The sequence below is a fragment of the Triturus cristatus genome, chromosome 4_2, assembly GCF_964204655.1.
Source record: "Triturus cristatus chromosome 4_2, aTriCri1.1, whole genome shotgun sequence".
NCBI classification, from domain to species: domain Eukaryota; kingdom Metazoa; phylum Chordata; class Amphibia; order Caudata; family Salamandridae; genus Triturus; species Triturus cristatus.
Window position 1 is genome coordinate 318603022 of NC_140586.1, and position 23044 is coordinate 318626065.

The 23044-nt window shown below is 42.4% G+C and overlaps 1 protein-coding gene across 1 annotated transcript in view; it reads right to left on the bottom strand.

The window, feature by feature from the left end:
• PLA2G4A (phospholipase A2 group IVA) overlaps window positions 1–23044 on the bottom strand; it is a 737221-nt gene that overhangs the window by 323171 nt on the left and 391006 nt on the right. Inside the window, exon 10 of the mRNA XM_085601661.1 lies at window positions 7922–8036. Within this exon, the coding sequence (XP_085457787.1) occupies window positions 7922–8036 (115 nt within the window). The remainder of the gene's footprint in view (window positions 1–7921; window positions 8037–23044) is intronic.

Sequence of the window (23044 nt, forward strand, 5' to 3'; positions counted from 1 at the left end):
TTTGTGCTCATCTTGCAACACCAAGAACATCCTTCGACATCGTGGTCCGATGAAAGGCACCATACACAGTCTTCATGCGGATCCGTTATCGACATGTGCTTTCCGCACTCCCGGCAAGGCTTAAACCGGGACTTCTTCGTCGACATCTTCAGCTGCAGACAAGAAGAAGAGAGAGATACCAGCAGAAAACAAAGTATCAAACGAAAGCTACAGACAGAGTCCCGAAAACCGTTAGCGTCGACGGCGCGGAAAAAAGGGAACTGACGTCATCACGCCAACGAGGTCTTCTTATGGATCCCGTGACGTCAACGGAGTTGCGAGCGGAGCCGCGTCTCTGTGACGTCGTATTCGACCTCATCGGCGTGGACTTCTACAAAAGTTTCCGAATGTTGCTGGCGCAGGGGATATTCACAAGGTGAGGAATCCACTGGCAGATGTATCCATCAGAACAGTGTTATATGGAGAGAACAATTCATTTAAATTCTAATCTTACATGCTTGATCCTCAAAGGGGATGGGGGGGAAGGGGTCCCAGGCATGTCGGCGGAAAGTATTACTACCTGAAAGTAAACATTTACGAATGGAAGAAATAAAGGGGGAATGGTGAAGGAGAAGTTACAAAGAGATGCCACCTCATTTCCACAGAAAACTTGCTGTGCTCACTGTAAAAGTAGGGATACAGTACCTGGACAATAACTAGGACACATGGGTGGTTCCATAGCTTGGTATGGGGATATTGTATGTGGCAGGATCCCAATGGCCTCCAGCTTTGCCAGGAGTTTTTACATGCCTCCCAGGCTAGAAATTAACTATAAACTGGGCTCAGCTCAGCTAAAATGGGAATACTTGTCTGAAAAAGCATTCATGAGGCATGGGTAAGAAAAAAGTCTACAGAAAACAAAGGAACGGAGATGAGGATCTGAAAAGAAAGGTCTGCCTGAAAAAAGCGTGTTACAACAAACAAATGATGGACGGAATGCTGACAATGCATACATTCTCCCCCAGTCAAGAGATCTGGGTTAAATCCATCGTTCTTTTGCCCACTACACCACCCCAGTTTAGACATGGCCATATGCAAATCAGTCTTGACCCTGTGCCTCATGGGAACAGTCCAGCCCGAACTGCCAAGCCATGTCTTCCCTGGACCGGAATCAAGCATCCTAGGACCGGTTTCTGGCTATCAGCCGTCATCAGCCAGGATAGCTTGACTCCAGTGGCGTAGTGAGCACGGGTCCCACGTCTGGGAATACCCATCCCACTTAGGGCGAAAAGCGTTACAACAAACAAATGATGGACGGAATGCTGACAATGCATACATTCTCCCCCAGTCAAGAGATCTGGGTTAAATCCATCGTTCTTTTGCCCACTACACCACCCCAGTTTAGACATGGCCATATGCAAATCAGTCTTGACCCTGTGCCTCATGGGAACAGTCCAGCCCGAACTGCCAAGCCATGTCTTCCCTGGACCGGAATCAAGCATCCTAGGACCGGTTTCTGGCTATCAGCCGTCATCAGCCAGGATAGCTTGACTCCAGTGGCGTAGTGAGCACGGGTCCCACGTCTGGGAATACCCATCCCACTTAGGGCGAAAAGCGTTACAACAAACAAATGATGGACGGAATGCTGACAATGCATACATTCTCCCCCAGTCAAGAGATCTGGGTTAAATCCATCGTTCTTTTGCCCACTACACCACCCCAGTTTAGACATGGCCATATGCAAATCAGTCTTGACCCTGTGCCTCATGGGAACAGTCCAGCCCGAACTGCCAAGCCATGTCTTCCCTGGACCGGAATCAAGCATCCTAGGACCGGTTTCTGGCTATCAGCCGTCATCAGCCAGGATAGCTTGACTCCAGTGGCGTAGTGAGCACGGGTCCCACGTCTGGGAATACCCATCCCACTTAGGGCGAAAAGCGTTACAACAAACAAATGATGGACGGAATGCTGACAATGCATACATTCTCCCCCAGTCAAGAGATCTGGGTTAAATCCATCGTTCTTTTGCCCACTACACCACCCCAGTTTAGACATGGCCATATGCAAATCAGTCTTGACCCTGTGCCTCATGGGAACAGTCCAGCCCGAACTGCCAAGCCATGTCTTCCCTGGACCGGAATCAAGCATCCTAGGACCGGTTTCTGGCTATCAGCCGTCATCAGCCAGGATAGCTTGACTCCAGTGGCGTAGTGAGCACGGGTCCCACGTCTGGGAATACCCATCCCACTTAGGGCGAAAAGCGTTACAACAAACAAATGATGGACGGAATGCTGACAATGCATACATTCTCCCCCAGTCAAGAGATCTGGGTTAAATCCATCGTTCTTTTGCCCACTACACCACCCCAGTTTAGACATGGCCATATGCAAATCAGTCTTGACCCTGTGCCTCATGGGAACAGTCCAGCCCGAACTGCCAAGCCATGTCTTCCCTGGACCGGAATCAAGCATCCTAGGACCGGTTTCTGGCTATCAGCCGTCATCAGCCAGGATAGCTTGACTCCAGTGGCGTAGTGAGCACGGGTCCCACGTCTGGGAATACCCATCCCACTTAGGGCGAAAAGCGTTACAACAAACAAATGATGGACGGAATGCTGACAATGCATACATTCTCCCCCAGTCAAGAGATCTGGGTTAAATCCATCGTTCTTTTGCCCACTACACCACCCCAGTTTAGACATGGCCATATGCAAATCAGTCTTGACCCTGTGCCTCATGGGAACAGTCCAGCCCGAACTGCCAAGCCATGTCTTCCCTGGACCGGAATCAAGCATCCTAGGACCGGTTTCTGGCTATCAGCCGTCATCAGCCAGGATAGCTTGACTCCAGTGGCGTAGTGAGCACGGGTCCCACGTCTGGGAATACCCATCCCACTTAGGGCGAAAAGCGTTACAACAAACAAATGATGGACGGAATGCTGACAATGCATACATTCTCCCCCAGTCAAGAGATCTGGGTTAAATCCATCGTTCTTTTGCCCACTACACCACCCCAGTTTAGACATGGCCATATGCAAATCAGTCTTGACCCTGTGCCTCATGGGAACAGTCCAGCCCGAACTGCCAAGCCATGTCTTCCCTGGACCGGAATCAAGCATCCTAGGACCGGTTTCTGGCTATCAGCCGTCATCAGCCAGGATAGCTTGACTCCAGTGGCGTAGTGAGCACGGGTCCCACGTCTGGGAATACCCATCCCACTTAGGGCGAAAAGCGTTACAACAAACAAATGATGGACGGAATGCTGACAATGCATACATTCTCCCCCAGTCAAGAGATCTGGGTTAAATCCATCGTTCTTTTGCCCACTACACCACCCCAGTTTAGACATGGCCATATGCAAATCAGTCTTGACCCTGTGCCTCATGGGAACAGTCCAGCCCGAACTGCCAAGCCATGTCTTCCCTGGACCGGAATCAAGCATCCTAGGACCGGTTTCTGGCTATCAGCCGTCATCAGCCAGGATAGCTTGACTCCAGTGGCGTAGTGAGCACGGGTCCCACGTCTGGGAATACCCTACGGACTGTTCCCATGAGGCACAGGGTCAAGACTGATTTGCATATGGCCATGTCTAAACTGGGGTGGCGTAGTGGGCAAAAGAACGATGGATTTAACCCAGATCTCTTGACTGGGGGAGAATGTCTGCATTGTCAGCATTCCGTCCATCATTTGTTTGTTGTAACGCTTTTCGCCCTAAGTGGGATGGGTATTCCCAGACGTGGGACCCGTGCTCACTACGCCACTGGAGTCAAGCTATCCTGGCTGATGACGGCTGATAGCCAGAAACCGGTCCTAGGATGCTTGATTCTGGTCCAGAGAAGACATGGCTTGGCAGTTCGGGCTGGACTGTTCCCATGAGGCACAGGGTCAAGACTGATTTGCATATGGCCATGTCTAAACTGGGGTGGCGTAGTGGGCAAAAGAACGATGGATTTAACCCAGATCTCTTGACTGGGGGAGAATGTCTGCATTGTCAGCATTCCGTCCATCATTTGTTTGTTGTAATGAAAAAAGCGTGTAACACAAGACAGTAGTTGGAAACTGATTACCTCTTCTGAGACCAGGATGGGCAGCTGTCCAAGCCATATCTAAGCAAACAAACCTAAATAATAAAAAAAAAAACTCACTGGAAAACCTCTGGTAACACAGGGAATCGTCATGTTGTGAGCAGCAAAATCCTAAAGGGACACCTACTTCTGAGTGTCCGAGTTTCTCAAGAGGAGGAACAGACTTGTGCGAGAATCCAGGCAGAACCAATCAATATTAATCTGGGTGGTAGTGGCCAGTCCACAACATCCTATACTAAGACTTTGTGTGGTGAGGTGGAGAAGGCCACCATATCCAACAATCTGTCCTCACACATTACCACAACACATGAGAGCAAGCTCCGCCTTCTCTCAACAATCAAACAAGAATGTAAATAGTGAATAGGTAGCACCACTTTGTTACCTTATAATCTGTGGGCTTCGTGGCTGTCACTTCTGAATTTAGAAGTGGTAAAATGGGTGGGGAACACTCAGGAAACTCGGTTACTGTGAGTTGGAGGGCGGCTCACACTCTCCATCAAGTATGGGAAAATAGCTTTTTACTCTTTTGGTTATTTTCCTTTACCATACTGGACTGACACCAAAGTGCGGCAGTGGAAGTCCCTAGAAGCAGCAATTGAGCAGTAATAATGTAAGGTAATGTAAGAGCATAATACAATATTCTACAATACATTCACCAAAAAACACAAAGAATTTTGTCTATTACATATGTCACTGCAAAGTATGTTCAGTCATATGTTAATAAGGAATCGAGATAAATGAGTTTTTAGTAGTATGCAGTCTGATGCCCACTTTTTTTTGTGTCATTTGTGTAATTGTCTATGCACAATGTTTGATGTTTTGTTATTTATTGTTCTGTTAAATTGTTATTTTTTTTTTCTATGTTGACTTTGGTCCCACCATGCTTTCTCCCTTCATTATCTTGTATTCACGTTGTGTGCTGGGTTAGGATGTATTGTATTTTATCCTGGTCACCTATTTTGCACTGTATTTAAAAAAAAGGAAAATAATGGAATCTTATGAAAATTATATTACTTGAAATAAATTAACTTAGCTTTTATTATACTCTTGATCTGTGGGTTTGAGTAATATTATGAACTCATAGCCTAAAATTGAATTACATATGTGAAATAAGTTGTGTTGTTCTTGGATAGCCCACTTAAGATCCAACTTTATCCAAAACCCTAAGACCGGTTTTATTGCCTTATGTTGCTTCGACATTCCGAAGTCCACAGACTTTGATTAGAAGCCAAAAATATCTAGCCCTTATCCTGGTACTTCAATAGAGGTCTGTTGTCAGCAGAAAGAAACTGCCTACGACCGTCTTAGCATTCTCTGATACTGGTGAGCTGCAGCATTCACAAGAGCTGTGCTGAAAATCCAGCAGATGGACAGTCTTGAGTGGATGAAAAAAAGTTTATCAGACGAAGAGTGACAATTGTACTTGATTTCAAAGGAGAACGGGTCCAATATCAGTCGTGTGGCCAGAAAAGACCAGAAGGAAGTTGCTTGGTAACTAATGGGGACTAGGTCTGGATGTGGATAAAATCAAACCGGGGCTTCAAAATGTAATTTTCATATCAGGCAAAAATGCACTCTAGTCCTCTTATCAACTGGTGAAGAGCAACCAACAATTGTGAAGCAAGTCAGACTAGTGTTTTAGTAGCAGTGTTTATGAAACATCATTTACCACTTCATCCATCATCTTTGGCACAGTTCTTTACTGATTAAGGTCAGAGCGTCATTCAGGAGACAGGTGTCACTGTGACATCTCCTAGCCCTATGTTGCCCTCCATTTAGATTTAGTTCCACCCTACTCCCATGTCATGACAAACTCACTTGCTCCACAGACAGTTATGTGTAACAGCTCGGGGTATTTCCTTCAGACTTTTTCAATGCTGCTACATAGGAGTTCCAAAATACCTTTACCTTCCAATATATGCTGGTGTCAGCAAATGCTCGTATATCGTTTTTTCTGTGGGATTGACACCACCATACCAGTACAAAATGCTTCATGCCCTAATAAAAGTCACTGAGTCTTGCATCCCTTTTAATCCAGTTTTTCTGTTTTTAATCTTCTGAGACCTTACTGTGCGGACTTCTTTTCAATCAATCGTCAATCACTAAGGGTTGTGACGAGGATGACTGATGCAGTAGTAATTGCACAATTATTTATTGGTAGCGATCTTTGTTTTCCCTACATACTCCAGAATTATACTAGTCATGACCACATATGTATGCTTGAAAAGGTGCAGTATGATGTGGCAGTCAAAAGTTTATGGAACAGGAAGAAGGAGATAAAGGTATATAAATAACATCAAGAATTAGGAGGAAAATAGAGTTCTGAGAGCCAGGGCGGGTGCTTCTTTCCAGGACCAGGCTAGAGCTCATTTAGTAAGGATACTGCAAAGAAAGGACTAGAACTCATACTAGTTAAAATTACCAGGCCATTGCTTGTGGTAAAGTAATAATGAGCATTTCATCTGGTGTGTGCATATTTGCTATGCGGATCCGTCGCTTGCTGAACAGCTTAAACAGTCACAGCCTTTATTACTATGGGAAACGTGCTCAAATATTCAAGTGGTTTTCTGGCCTAGAAAAGAAAGATCTTGCCAAATAGCTGTAATCATGTAAGAAGCAACTAAGGGCTCATCTCACAGCCTCATGCTTTTCTGCCATTGCATCCTACTATTCAATCTTAGTAAATAGCTGGAGTTTCTTGCAACTGACTGTGGCATGTACCATAATAAAACTAACAAAACTATGGAAAACATGAAGATATGCAATATCTAATTCATGTGTGGTTTAAATCACACAGTTAAGATGTCTCTAAGTATTCCCAATTTTGCAAGCCAATGAGAACGGGTAGAAAGGCCACTAGTGCTTTGTCCAGAATGAAGTATGTTAAATAATCTAAAGTAAATCTATCAGCTATATATTATGCATGCATACAACACCTCTCTCTTATTGTAATCTCACACTTGGATAGGAATAAGTGATGCATACAAACTTACCACAGATCCAACCAGACTACATTCCACTGCCTGCAGTAACACACTAAATCCTGTTTTGTTTCTAGCACATCCTTTCTTCAAACACTGTAACTTCCCCTTCATGTCTATCTCTGCCTTTCTGGGTTTAGTTACTAATGTGACCCAGTGCTTGAGCAGGAAGGCTGTCCCATGTAAATACCTTCCTTTCAATCCTTCAGATCCCTTCCCACCCAACAAGTTTGATCCAAAGATTCCCAGCTATGACTCCACAGTAGTGTCAGGCTATCGTCCTGGGAGACCACTGACCCAAGCTAAAGACAACCGTTCTCAAATGCAGGATGCACAAAATACTGTGTGGACAACAAGTACATTACTAAAGTTCATGGACATACTAAAGTAAACATGCAAATTTAAGCACACTCTTATTTATTGAAAATGTTGACAGATTTTAACCAGAACAAAGGAAGCCTTTTACATCTGTTAACTTAAACTGATACCACCAATCGGAACTCTCTCCCAAAGGTCCCTAATGTTAGTGGTTCATGGTCAAATAAAAGATTTTTTCAGTAGATCAAATGACTATTAAATTAGTCCCACTTAGATTCAGTGGATGTAAATAAATTCATCACACTTGTAGATCATGAAACTAATGTAAGAATCCGGTATCCATGGTCCCTTATTATATACCCCAAATGCAGCCCAAAATCGTCATCCCCCTTGCCTCAGTATGTGAAGTGATCTGCAATTGAAATGGTAGCCGAGGTCCCTGCGGCAATCAGTGGTACTCATCTTCATGATAATAATGTAAGACACATAATTGTTTATTCTTCTCCTGTGAGGGATGCAGTAAAATAAGTCAATTGGTCCCATTATAAGGAACATCATACCTGCAAACATAAGCTCTGAAACATCAGGCTTGACATGTAGACAGGTAAACAGCGGCAAGGGGTTCTGGCCCTCGTTGACCTTCTCCTTCATGTGGCTCAATTTGCTGTTCATTCTCTGCACAGGAAAAGGAATGAGAAAGATGTGGATTTAGGCACTCGAGTGGCTACATAAAAGAAGTGGGTGCGCCATGAGAAAAAAGTAACATCTTTCAGCATAGTGTGTCCCAAAACAATTTAGTACTGACAAGTTGAAGAGATGAAACTACATGCGCTGATACGCAGCAGAAATTTAACTTTCCCATAAATGATAATCAACCCCCTTAACTCCCCTGCTAAAGAAAGTTCTTAATAAAGTGTGCTTCATCCGACACAGATGTATATTCTGGATATGGAACAGTTTCTCTTTTTTGAAAATTTCAATGTCATTAAACTACAGGCGTGGTACCATAAATATGAGTTTGCCAAAGAACAATTTCTCAGACAAATCCAACAACCATAGCCATGTCTGTTCCTGTCTGGAAGTTGAGAGTGTGATGCTGCCCACGTTGCTTGAACTGGCATGGGTGAAGCATTATTTAGTACCAAAGAACTTAAAATGTTAAGAGCTTAATTGGTTGGTGGGTTTGTGTGGATGAAAGAGTAGGTGTACGTTTGGAAGATTCAGTGGGTAGGTAAAAAAGCACAAGGATAAGTTATTGGGTAAATTAGTACATACAATGATGACTCACTAATGCTGGCATTTACTTACCCATTCATTCAACCATCCATGCAACTTTCAATCCATGCACTTACCTTGACCATCAATGAACTCATACTTTTAATCATACATCTGTACATTCACTCACTAAATCATTCACCCACTGATGCATTCAATTTCTCAGTCATCCATCTATTCTTTCAGTCACTATGTCAGAACCAAACGACAGATGTAAGCAACAGTCTTGTCCTACTGAAGGCCTCTGCAGTGACCATATTAGAATGGTAATTTATTCCCTTATTTTGATGAGTGAATTATCTGTGAAAATGCATCAGATGTCTCAAAGATATGATCAATCCACGGTCGTGTGAGTATGGGCCTTGGGTGTCCACACAGAGTGCTGTTGATTGTGCATGCTTCCAGTAGGCTCATTCTCACTCTCTGCCCCACATACAATGATAGTTATTTAAGAGTAAGAGTGTTTTGGTTGTTGAAAACACACTCCTGTGCTGCATAGATTGACAGAAACTCTTTGTACACCTTGCCAGTCTGGCTCCCTCTTGCCCTCTGCTGCTCCCACTCCGAGGACTTACGGGATAAGTTTCCATGTACTAAAATAAAAAAAGAGGGCCCTTGATAATCAATACAGGGAGCGGAACAGGGGAAAGAACCAATGAAACAAACCGCCTCCTTGATTTCAATACAAAATTGCTAAAAATTCACTACATTTAATGTTTCCACTTCTCAATAAATACTCGTATGGAGTCCATTTAAAGCAAAATATTCACATTTCATTTATTATGACAAAGTTTCATAGTTTCAACAAAGTACATATTTACTTCACATAGATTCTATTTAATAATTCAATGTCCTATTTACACAAAAATAAATGCAATCACAAACAGATTTCATCAATAGCTCCCGCATCACATACACAATCAACCCCCTCACACACCACCCAAACCCCAGACATACTACAATATAAAATAGTGTGCAACAGCAACGTCCTATATTAATCTATACTATCCTCAGTGCAAAGTGGAAAAAATAATTACATCCAATTAACCAGATCATTTGTTCATCACGATATATATATATATATATATATATATATATATTTATATTATCTACTGGCGGTCGCCAGTAGATAGTTATAGTTAGGACCGTGTTTCCATAGGAAATCTGAAAATTCTATTTTGAATAACTTTGGCGCCGGTTGACGAATCCTCGCGAAATTTTCAAAACTAATGGGGCGCTCCGCTCAGCTCCTACCCTGAAAGTTTCGGGGTGATTCGTCAAGCGGGGGCCGAGAAAAAAGGGGGGTTCCAAAACGCGTTTTCCCCATGCATTTTCCCATAGGACCTTTAGTCGAAGGTACAGCCCGAACGGCTGAACAGAATTACTTTAAATTTGGCAGAGAGGTAGTCCTCAGGTCAGGGAAGTGTATTTTGCATGTGTGCAGTTAATCTGTTCAGTAGTTTGAGAAAATTGCAGTTAAAAGCACATACATATCTATAGCCGCGCACGGTGTGCGCAAGCATAATTCTGATTGGTGGTTACATGTCAGTCAACGTTCGAATCGGTAGAAATCAGGAAGTGCCGGCCGCCATTTTGTTTGTTGTGAGTGCGCGAGTGAAAAAGAGAGGTGGCGAACGTGAAAAGGGGGCAGGGTAGAGAGTTCCTGACCCCCTAGCCTTTGTCAGGGGGTCCCTAAAGGACCCCGAAGGGTGAAAAGACATTTTATTTTTTATTAAAAAAAATCGCGGGGCAGTGCTGACCGATGTTTCGGGAGGGGGAGGGGGGGGGAGTTGAAAGTTTCGGCACTTTATGCATCCTGGGCAGCCTGACCTAATTTGTGATTGTTTGCTTAAGTCTGAGACAAGTGACATTCTTCTCTACCTCACGGTACGTGTACACTCCTTAACGCCGCCGGGCCTCCGGGTTGACGGCATGGGGCTGTGTGATCAGATATACATCCAAATGTGTTTCTCGCGGCCGGCCCGCTGGGTTGTAGGCTCTTTGCTGTGTACCGTAATGTTTCAATAAAGGTTTTCAAAAACTTAAAAAAAAAAAAAAAAAAAAATCGCGGGGTGCGTGCACGGTGAAAAATCATAAAAAAAAAACAAAAAAAACATAACTTAGCATTTAAAAAAACGTACAAATTCACTTAAAAAACCATAGGTTTCATGCATGTTATAGTTAGGTGGACATTTCACTCGAAAAAAAACCGCCACTCTATCAAAAGGATGATGTCATCAGTGATGTCATGAGTGATGCCACTGACCATGTCATCAGTGATGCAATATGTGACGTCATGAGGAGTGGATTGCGGGCGCGCGAGTTATAGTTATCTGAACTAACTATAACGGTGGAATTTCATTGGGTTTTTTCGAGTAAAATGTCCACCTAACTATAACATGCGTGAAACCTATGGTTTAAGTGAATCGAGCAGCTCAATGAAAGCTTGAGCAAAATGGAACCAAATGAATTTATCAATAAAACAAGGGCAGAAATAAAGGAACGCCTAAAAAAGCAAGAAGAAAAAATAAAAGCACGCAAAGCCTTCAAATTCGCCAGGGACCAAGCGGACTATGAACAGGGCCGCATCTACACATTCGCCCGCAAATATGAAACAGCAAAACGCAATAAAATCTACAATAAAGGAAATAAAGGGAACCAACAGCCAGAACAGAGGTCAGACACCAACTCTACCCATGCATGCAAGCAATGAACGGATGACAATATCGGATAATGAATCCCTCACAAGTGAAAATTCATCGGAAAGAGGAAGTATCATGGGGGATGAAATGCCAAGCAGAGTACTAAACCTTGGTGAGGAGGAGGATTTTTGCGCGCTGGATCGGCGCCAAACTCTACGACCTCGACAGCCAACAAGGAAAGAAGACGCAAAAGGAACAACATATGAAGGAGGGAAAGGCGGAAAAGCCACAAGCAAAAAGCCAAGAAAAACCTTCTGGCACAAAAAATAGACATAGATGACAATACTATCATCAATCTGTCCACCCTCACCCTCACCCAAGCAGAAAAGCAATTATTATCCTTGGGACTCTCGTTCTGCCCAGTCAGCGATTTCAATTACACCCGCACACGAATTGACATTTTTTGTTTCATACGAAAACTAAAATTAAAAAAGTTTTTTGCCATCAAGGAGGGTCTAAAAGACACCCAAACAGAGGTGAAGGCAAATACAGAAGAAATACAACTACAAGCTAAGGATGTGCCTTCTCTTCTGACTTTACACCATCTATTTGAGAATGCCACTCAGGAAAATACTGATCTAGCGAACACACAAGAGTGCCTAGCAGCTGCAAACATCAAACAGAGCGGAGCTGGTATAAGTCCATTCAAACCAAAATCACGATTTATCCCAATAATGCCGAAAGACGCCATTGACATCTTTCATGAAGTGGTAGTAGAGGACATCAAAAAACTACACCATCAAACCAAACACAAAAAACGGCACAAAAGTTACCAGGAAACAAAATACTTTGAGCTTATGAAAAAACTAGAGTCACATCATGAAATCCTGGTAACAAAATCGGACAAAGGAGGGAATGTTGTACTGTGGCCTCAAAAGGATTATAAAATTGAAGCAAAACGGCATCTGGAAGACACAACATGCTACGAAAAAGTAGACCACAAAGCGTACAATACAGCCAGAAGTGGCCTAAAAAGTAAGCTACTACAATGGAAAAGAGATGGATGTATTTCTAATGATGAATTCAATTTTTTGTTTGTGGAACACCCAGTCTTACCCAGGTTATATTTCATTCCTAAGGTCCACAAAATGATCAATCCAGTGCCGGGGAGACCTATAATAGCAGCTATTGGAAGCATGGGAGAACACATTACACAATACATAGATTTCTTCCTACAAGACCTGGTCAAAGAACTCCCTACTTACATTAAAGACACTGGTGATCTTTTAAACAAACTTACCAACATTCAATGGACTGAAGATCTATTACTCATCACGCTGGACATAGAGTCACTGTACACTAGCATTGAACACAAAACAGGACTGAATGCCCTGTCACATTTCTTGAATACAAGACCATTAGAAATGTACAACCATAAGAAGATGCTAGTAGATTTAGTGACATGGTGTCTTTTTAATAATTATTTTGTGTTTGGTAATGAAGTATACGTACAGAAGAGAGGCGTAGCGATGGGGGCCTGCTTCTCCCCTAGCTACGCATGCATGCCTTCATGTGGGGTGGTGGGAGGAGCAGGTCCTCAAAATTACATTTCAGAATGACTATTGTACCCACATTATGCAGTGGTGGCGTTACATTGATGATGTCCTGATTATTTGGAAAGGGGATGAGTTAAGTGCAAAAAACTTTATTGACAAAATTAACAATAATGTCTATAATCTCAAATTCACTTCACATTTGAGCACTACACAAATTGATTTCTTAGATGTCAAAATCTATGTGCAAGAGAAACAGCTGGCAACTTCCCTGCATAGAAAATCAACAGCAGGGAACACTACGCTGCATGCCAGCAGCGCACATCCCCACCATACAATCAGGAGCATACCTCTAGGTGAACTAACACGTCTAAAACGTATTTGTAGCACGCCTGAGGATTATGAAATATGCAAGCAAGAGACACTGAGAAGATTGCGCATTAGAGGGTACAAGGAATCTATCCTCAATGAGGCAATCTCTAAAGTAGATGTAAAATCCAGAATGACACTCTTATCTCCCAAGAGCCAGTCGGAAGACAAAGATAACTTGAACAATATTCCTAGACTTATCACGGCGTTCAACAGGCAGGAAAGACAGATTAAGGCAATTGTCAAGCGCAATTGGCCTATCATTATGACAGATGGTGTATTAGCTCCTATAATGCCAGGATACCCCACGATTACCCATAGGAAGGGCCCTTCCATGAGGACACAGATCGTGAAACCATTCCCTGAACTAGCTGCTGTGAGACCTTGGCTACAACCTAAATTGGGGTTCATTAAATGTTCCTCTTGTAGAGCCTGCAAATTCGGAGTGAATACTGACACCTATTCTACCCCTTTTAGCCCCAAGTTGATAAAAATTCAGGGTAGATTCACTTGCAAAACGGAATTTGCAGTGTATGTACTGACGTGCACCTGTGGACTTAGATATGTGGGCAGTACTAAGCTGCAGGTGCACGTCAGAATCCTACAACATTTACGAGCCATAGTCAACAATGATTCTTCCTATCCTGTGGCTAGGCATTTCAAAATGGTACACAATAACGATCTGAAATGTTTGACATATTTTGTAATAGCAAATGTACCTAAACTGAGACGTGGGGGAAACAGGGAAAGAATCCTTAGGCAACTGGAATCTAAAATGATTATTGAATTAGATAGCAGGACCCCGAATGGATTGAACAACACAGATGAGATGTACCATTTTTTGTAAATACTAGAGAGTTACACCTTTGGGCTTATTCAGTATAGAAGACACATGTTTCCTATAATATGAATAACAACAACAATAATTTTTATCGATTTTTTTACTAATTTTTTACCTTTTATCAATCTTTGGGAACTCCCGGAAACACGATTTTGGGTATATGATCTCTGATCATACAGTTAAGATTACTATAATCCCCTCTCCCCTTTTCACTTTGCACATGAAAACATCAAATGGTTTTAGTTAGGTTTTTAGCCCGTATTTTAACTTTGTTGAATGTGGGTTTTCAGCCTTCTTTTACTGGATATCTTGATGTTTTTATATGTTTACATGCACAGATTTTTTACAGTTGATTATTGCACTTGCACTTTACGGTGATCCATGGATGAATTAGATAGTTAGTATTTTTAACTTAGATGTGTAACACTGCACTGATCAATCTGCTTACATAGGATGTAGTTAATTAACACAGCATTTAGGCTGATACGTTTTATTAAAACCATTAGATTAATCCTGTTCTATCCTCTTAAATTGTTGCATTATGGCTATATATTTATCTATCTAAGGGCTAAACAATTTTAACATTTCTTGAGGATCAAAAATATATGTGTTTTATTAAATAAATAATTTTTTATGGAAAGAAACTTTATTTATTAAACATATTTATTAGCTTTTAAAATTTAGCTTTTAAAATGATTTTTTAGTACTAATTTCTCTATTTTGGTCGTATATTGTAACAAAATTGTTGATTTACAAGCATTTAAGCAGTAATGATTCAACATATGTGAAGAAAACAGACTTTTCACATTGTCAGTGCCGTGAAGTAAATGTTTCACTTTCTATGTCTATGCACCATGTGGTGTGGTCACTCCTATCACTGTTGAGCATTTAAAAATAATGACGAGAGTGCTTCAAGCTGACTTTTGAGCAAGGGCTTTTGTGGCCCGAAACGCGTCAGGTTCGAGGTTGAGAGAACAATAAACGCCATCTTACCTCATTTGACTGGGTCTGCTGTCTCTGTTCGCCATTTCTGTGGAGGTGCAGGGAAATCTTCGTTGTGTGTATATATATATATATATATATACACATATACACACACATATATATATATATATATATATATATATATATATATATATCGAAGAAACTTCCCAAAGTGCAATGGCGCACAACTGCAGGAACGGACAACTTCACTCGCCGATGCTTTCAAATCTTGTTTATTTGTATTTCGTGCCTAGTCCATATATATATACACACACACACACACAATCATTTTTCTTTCGTACGGTATATACACCTAATATAGTGCACAACTTTTAAGTTCATCAATCAATGTTTTTCCCAGTCCTGCCTGTGGCTTAGTTTCTGTGCCGAAGCATGTTTCGGTGAACCCGGTCTGATACCACACACCTTGAGGGCACACAACAGACCCATGCCTAAATAAAACCAAATGGGGGGTGTGACCAAGGAGCTAGTAATCCTTACTTTTTCATATGTGCTGCATAAAGCACGTCATTACTACGTCTCTTTGGGTACAGAAAGGGGCTTCACTCTTTCACCTTTGCGCTATAATTATATCTTTTCATATTCCAGGTCTAGGAAAGTAAATATTACAGTTTCTTCACAAGCCTTCAACGTCTTCACCAGATATGGTTTCCGATACTGCACAACTGATTAACAGTGATGTAAGATTCCTGATGCTCAAAACCAGGACCTCCTGCGCAAATGAACTTGGAACTGGTTTTCCTCGTACTCACACTCTTGTGTACATGCTCTCTAGGGCCAGCGAGGCGATCCATTTGTTGTGCTCATCAGAAGGAATGTGTAAGATCTTAGCCTCACTCACTTCAGCAAAGCACTTCTCTCCAAAGTGTGGCAGCAATGTGTTGGTGAAGTTGTCAGCTTGCATCACGTAGACTGAGCTGGTGTGCCTCACAGAGTCTTCCTGCTAATTCTATGGTTAGTTCAGAAGTAGGTTTCGCTTAGGAGTCCACTGTTAGGGCTCCAAGAACCATAAAGACACACCAAGGGCATTCAAGCCCAAGGATTCACAACAAGGTAATCTTGGCTGCAAGTGCTATAAAAGGAGTCCCGATAGGATACCGAAGCTCTGTATTCGGGAGAGCTCTCTGTAGTGGCTTTTAGTTATTGTGGGCTTTGGATTTTAGGACTCTGGAACCATTACTAGTGAGCATGACAATGCCAAAGGGAATTGGTTCACATTCTCTGTAAAGCTTACTTTATGTTTAGAACTTGCTCAGTTATTTTCTTGCTGAATACCAAAGCAAAGAGTACTTATTTAAGGCCATTGAAAATGTCTCTTAAAGGGCAAAAGACAACACTAAGGATGCAGTATTAAGCATTGTGTTTGTTGGGTTTCATGTGCACTCTAAAGTGCTTGTGAGCAAAGGTTTGATTCTCCTCTCACAGTTGCACTTTCTCTTAAGATCAAGATTGAAAAGAGGAGCTGTGGGAGCTACCATCTTAAGCAAAGTGTAGTTACTGTGCTCTATTACGCTTTGTCGCAAGTGGATAACTGTTCCCACATCCTATTACAGGTCTCCTTTCTGGTTGTTGATTCTCAGCAACATGTGTTTACAGAGCAAGCCACTGTGAAGTATGGTGCTCTAATATAAAGCATAGTCAGTGGTTCCTGAATGTGAACCCTCTGACCAACATGCAGCTTCAGAGGAATCAAGTGCATCCAAAGGAGTGATCGCAATTTTGTAGGATTCCACAATGGTAGGAGTGTGGACCTATCTGACGTCATCAGCAGAGGATTGCGGTCGCGTGAGTTATAGTTGCATGCACTAACTATAACGGGGTAATTTCATTGTTTTTTTACGAGTGAAATGTCCAGCTAACTACAACATGTGTGAAACCTATGGTTTTTAAAGTGAAATATATATCAAGACCGCTGTGTCGGTCGAAACGCGTCTGAACCAAAATTACGAAACAATAAACCGAGCACGAAAATCTGAACCAGCATTCAAGTGTCCGTGTCTTTTGGCAGTACCGGCTGGTACTTCGGAAGGAGGATTCGATATATATATATATATAATATGTGCAAGAAAGGAAGTAAAGAACTCCGGTTGGTTTCCCAATTGTAGGCGGAGGGCAATTCCTTCACGCTCAGCACTCTACAAAACCAACACTCTAAAACTGCTCACCCTAAATGTCTTTTTCCAGCAAAGTTTTCAAGAAGAGGATTAGCAGGGTCATCCTTGCCGAGCTATTAAGGTGACAAAGCATTTTTGCAGCAAAGTCATAGGATTGGCTAGTGCCATCAACGCTGACCTGAGAAATGATAAAAGCCTTTTTGAATTCCAGGCATGGTATTACAGCTTTGGATTGGTAAAACACCATCCAAGCCAACATATAATGAATAAAGTTAGCCCCCCCCCTCCCCCGACACGTTTTGCTCTTATTAGAGCTCGTCGGAGAGGCACAGCTTTGTCCAGACAAATGGGAACAACCAGTATATCCGAACACACAAAAGAGGTGTAGGAGTATAGCGAAACAGACAACTAATGTAATTAGTGGCATACGCTTTCTTTTTTTAAAACTGCCCTCACCCACAAGTTGTGGGATGCTTCATCACAGGGCTTGCTGACAACACCCCTGCACAGACAAATGCCTGGGGGGGGAGCAAAAGGGAGAGGGGAAGACAATACAAACATAAAATAATAGGGATATGAAAAAATATATATTGTTACAGAGATTGAACTCTAAAACTGGCTCAGGAATGTCCGAATTCACTTTTATTCATTGACTTCCTGGTCAGGATTAAAATGAAAATAGGATGGTGGTGTTGGGGATTCTTAGAAGCCCCACAGCCCTCCTGGCTGCATGTTTGTCAACATGTTTCAGCCTATTTGTTCTAGCTCAAACAAGGGTCTTGCGGCTTTCATCAGGACCTACGATCTCCTAAATTCCCCTGCATCTCCTACCTTTCTTTAGTAGGCCGAGGATAGACCCAATCTGGTCTGGGGGTGCTATACACACACACTGTGGTAGTACCTGTAAATGGAAATATAACAATCATGACCATTTCCTCATATGAGAGAACTGACTCTGTGTGTTAAAGCAGATGCCTGTGCACTCGTACAAACTCATCACGATCAAGCCACTCATTCATCTACATCAATCTCACACCAGTGGCAGATGGAAACAAAAGTCTATCGTAGGGTCGGGTGCCTGGAACATCTCTGACTTAAGTAAGTCTTACTGAGTTTCACAGTGGTCGTGGCTCAAAAAGGAGCGGGAGCGATGGCGGCTCCCTGTAGTCAAACACTAGCTACATGGGGGAATTATTTAAATGATTATAACCTTGTCAGGCAGTCTCTCTACCTGGGAGTACATCCGTTCAAATGAATTAGTCAGTTGAACTAAGGGCGATTGCTCAGAGGTGCCTGTGTATTTTGTACCTTACATCCCTGTAGTCAAACACTCATTACATGGGGAATGATTTACATGATTTTACCCTTGTCTGGCAGACCCTCTACTCGTGAGTACCAAGGATACCAAATGCATTGATGTAGGTTTAAAATATCCCTGGGTTCAGAAGAAGCATACAAACTGTAATTCAGAAAATGTCATTTACCTGATTAAATGCCCTTGTTGGTTACTATACATAGGGATGACAGCACAAAAAATTAAAATACGGATTATGGAACATAGGAGCAACATCAGATGTAAGAAAGCCATGATGTAATTTACCACCCACTACTTAGAGAAAAAGCACACAGTGGACGACATCTATTGGACAGTGCTAGATAAGCAGTGTATAGCAGCCTCCAGATCAGACTGGGTCTATCCTCGACCTACTAAAGGAAGGTAGTAGATAAAGGGGAATTTAGGGGATCGTAGGTCCTGACGAAACCTGTAAGACCCCTGTTTGGGCTAGATCAACTCGGCTGAAACAGGTTGACAAACATGCAGACAGGACGGGTGTGGGGCTACTAATAATCACAACACCACCATCCTATATTCATTTTAATCCTTACCAGGAAGCCCAAAAATAAAATAGAAGGCGAACATTCCTGAGCCAGTTTTAAAGTCCGATCTCTGCACCAACATATTGTTTTCAGATCCCTATTATTTTGTGTTTGTTTTGTCTTCCTCCTCCCTTTTGTCCACCCCAGGCGTTGGTCTGAGCATGGGTGCTGTTAGCAAGCCCTATGATTAAGCATGCCACAACTTGTGGTTGAGGGAATTTTTCAAAAAACAAAGCGCATGCCACTAATTACATTAGTTGTATGTTTCTCTTTACTTCTAGTCCTTTTTTGTGTGTTTGGATATTTGTTGGGGAGGTTGGTGTAGGAGTTTAACCTCTTCCCCCCTCAGTTGTGTGTGATTTATGTTTAGCAACCAGTATATGTCAAAGCAATACCCTTGCATGCTTAGAGTTCTGCATGCACTATGCTAAAAATGAAGTATGTAACCCACCCATTTCATCTGTGGTTCATAGTAAACATGAACTCTGCTAGCTATGAAGAATATGGTATTTGGTCAATGTTAAAAATACCACAAGCTTTCTTTACCTATGGGGGTTGTATGTATGATAGCAGTAAAGACGCTTCAAATTATTCTGAGCAATTTTGCACTTACTTTCGTAGCTCTAATGGTATACCCGTTTAAAGAGAAACCTGTACAAAAGAACGTGTAAAAAAGATAATGTCATCAGTGATTCAGTCGGTGAAGTCAACCGAGATGTCATCAGTGATGTAATAAATGGGGTCATGAGTGATGTTATATGTGAGGTCATAAGCAGTGGACGGCGGGGGCGCAAGTTATAGTTAGCTCTTTTAACTATAACCCGTGAGGTTTTTGTTTTTTAGTTCAAAACATTAATGTTGTGACTGACAAATTCACCTAACTATAACGTCACTTTAACCTTTGTTTTTGTACAGTGAATTAATTTTTTTAACCAAAAGTAATATTTCATTATCATACTTAAATACAACATCCGCCGTGCCTGCAGCCAACTCTTCACATGCCGCCAAAAGGCTGTGCCACAAGGCCTGGCTACCCAGGGCTCCTACCATACATTTACTGGGGGCCATAGGGAGAGCCCTAAGGCAACTGTAGCCCCGGCCGGCTCCCCACATGCAGCGGGAGCTGGCATTCTTCCCGCTCAAAGGAAGCAGCACCTAATGCTGCTCCCTCCAGGTGGGAGCAATATTTTTGTTCAGTTTCCCTCCAAACAGGATCAAAAGTCTGCTCCCAGCGGCCGGGAGCATTTTCAAAGCTCCCGCCCGCTGGGAGCGAACTTGGTGTTTGCTCCCACTTGGCCGGAGTTTTGAAAATGCTCCTGCCAAGCGAGAGCAAACACAGGTTCCCGTGCCACTTCAAGCAGGGAAACAAATATCTCCCAGGGGTGGGCTCTCCGGGACATAGCATCCGAGTCTGCCCCGAGGGAAGGGATTCCCAGGGCCATTAATGGCTCAAGGAGGAGGGTGCAATTTAAGTTAAATTCTAAAGAAAGTCAGCCCTGGGTTGGCCACCCTGGGGCATTTCATGGTTCAGGGAGGGGGGCCGCGTGGCCCCCCTCCACTTGTTTAAAGAGTTTAGCCCAGAGTGTAGGCTACCCGGGCATATGATAGCTCGGGGAGATGGGTTGCGTGCCCTCCCTCCCCATACACAATATGGTCCGCCTCGGGGGTCGGCCCCTCGGAGCCTCTGATGGCTCGTGGATGGGGGCTGAGCGTCCCTTCTCACCATAAACAAAGTTTGGGGTCTTGGACCTCCTGGGGCCACCGGTGGCTCAAGGGGGGGGGCTCCTGTTTATGAATGCAGCCCAAGTGAGGGGGGCACCGGGGACTAACAGTTAATAAATGTAGCCCGCCGTCATTTGTTTTTTTCGATCACGTAAGAGTCTTGCGGGATCGCAGCATATTTTTCTTTTAGGCTTTGGGGTAGGACCCTCTTAGTCCCCCCCCCAATGGGGCCTAGGGGGTCAGGGTATCCTACCCTGCCCCCTTATATTATTATTTACAATTTTTTTTTTAAACTACATACGAGATGGTCTAAGCGAAATAAAAGCTCCCAGGACCAATTAGAACACTCTGCTTTTTAATTGACGCTCCCACAAGAGTCTCTTGAGACCCTTACGTACCCAACCATCAAGATATCCAATTATTTTGGTCTCTTAATTTCTCAAAAACTACATGAACAGACTTACATCAAATCACAAGAAGCGCAATCTGCGGACCAAGAACTAGCTTCTTGCTAAATTTGGTATAATTACTTTCAGCAGTTTTTGCTGTAGCCTTGTTTAAAGAAGTCTATGGAAATGCAAGGGGATTTTGTGTTTTGGGCTCTCCCTTATTTCTCACACCCGCTTGACTTATCACCCCAAAACGTTCCAGTAAGGAGCGGAGGTGGATGAACTTTTTTTTGCAATGTTTTGCTAAGATTCGTCAAATGGGGCCAAAGTTATTAGAAAGCAAAAAAACACTCTTTGTATAGAAAAGCAGATCTAACTACAATTACCTAGTGGCGACATATACATATATTTCCGCGAGAGGGTGAGAAATATGTTTAGATTGATAAATGAATTTATTGACTTACCTGCAATGTAAAAGACTAGCGATGTAAAGGCATGAAATCTTACCATGCAATGCAATTGCTCCCGATGTAAAATGGAGATGAAATAACTCCGAACGTAATCAGTAGCAGGTAACAGTACACTGCTCAAAACACACTCTTAAGTTGCACAACAGCGATTGCTGCCACTCCCGCCCAAATAATGTACTGTATACATTTGCCAGTGCTCACACAGCTCTTTACCTGCTCCCCAGTGTCAATACATGTATTGTGTTGGTGGAAATGCTTCCTTAGATGTACTTCCCTATATACACACAATGCAAGGACTCAGCGTGTGTGCTACAAACACCCCCAGCTAATTCAAAGAACCTTCTCCTGCCTGCTGCAAGGCAAATGATGTGGCAGCAGCAGCATGTCTCTTTAGCATGAATTTGCTCCTAAAGTATTAGTTGCAAATGCATATTTGACATTCAGTGGTGGCCACACCAGCAATGCACTTATTGTGATGGTAAGCAGAATTCAGAAACAAAAGACTGGTGCAGGAGAGCACGTCCCTCAGATGTCTGCACAAAATGAGGACTCTTCCTTTATTACCTTTAAGTGCTTGATATTTCAGTCTCACCTGCACTGTTCTCGGTAAAGAAAACGCTCAGTAGGGGTCAGTGCTAAATACAACTAATAAATAGGAATAAACGCAGATTATCATACGGTCCAGCGAGAAAAAATCTTCTCTGATATCATTCAATTCGAAGTTGACAAAGTAACAATTTGAACTGTATTTCCCATTTATAACAAAAAGTAATGAATTACAAATGAGCCTGGTATTTTGGGGGAGAAGTTAGTTACAGAATATTTATTTGTGCTGGGTGATGCCAGACATCCAGAGATTTATGAAAAAATGTCAGAAGGTTGTTTAGATAACAGATCATCTGGAATATTGAACAATCATGAAGAGGACAAGGAGAAATAGGATTAAACAGACTAATAAAAATGAAGCAAGTTTGGGAAAGGGAGTTAAGTAAGAGGGGAGTTTTAACCCAAGGTAGTCTAACCCAGATGATGTTAAATATCAGGTACTATGTAAATGGTTTTCTTTCAATGTCTGCGCTCAGTATTGTCAGTACTGTTTAGAAAACAACATCTGAGGAAATAAAAGCCACTCTACAATTTAGATATTTTTCTCACCCTAACAAAGAACCTCATTCCAGCATGGATACAAAAAAAACAAAGTACATCTCATTTTAAGATGATAAATTATCACATAGGCACAAATTTGTTACATATGTATGAACCTTCCTTTTGGAAAACACATTGAATAGTGAGCAATGCCCAATGTAGATCTGGCTAACAGATTTCATTTATACACACAAGGGGCGATTTCTAGGTTGGGTTTGTGTCCAAGTGCAGTCTTATGAACCACAAATGTATTAAAGGTTTTCTAATTCAAGCATCTCT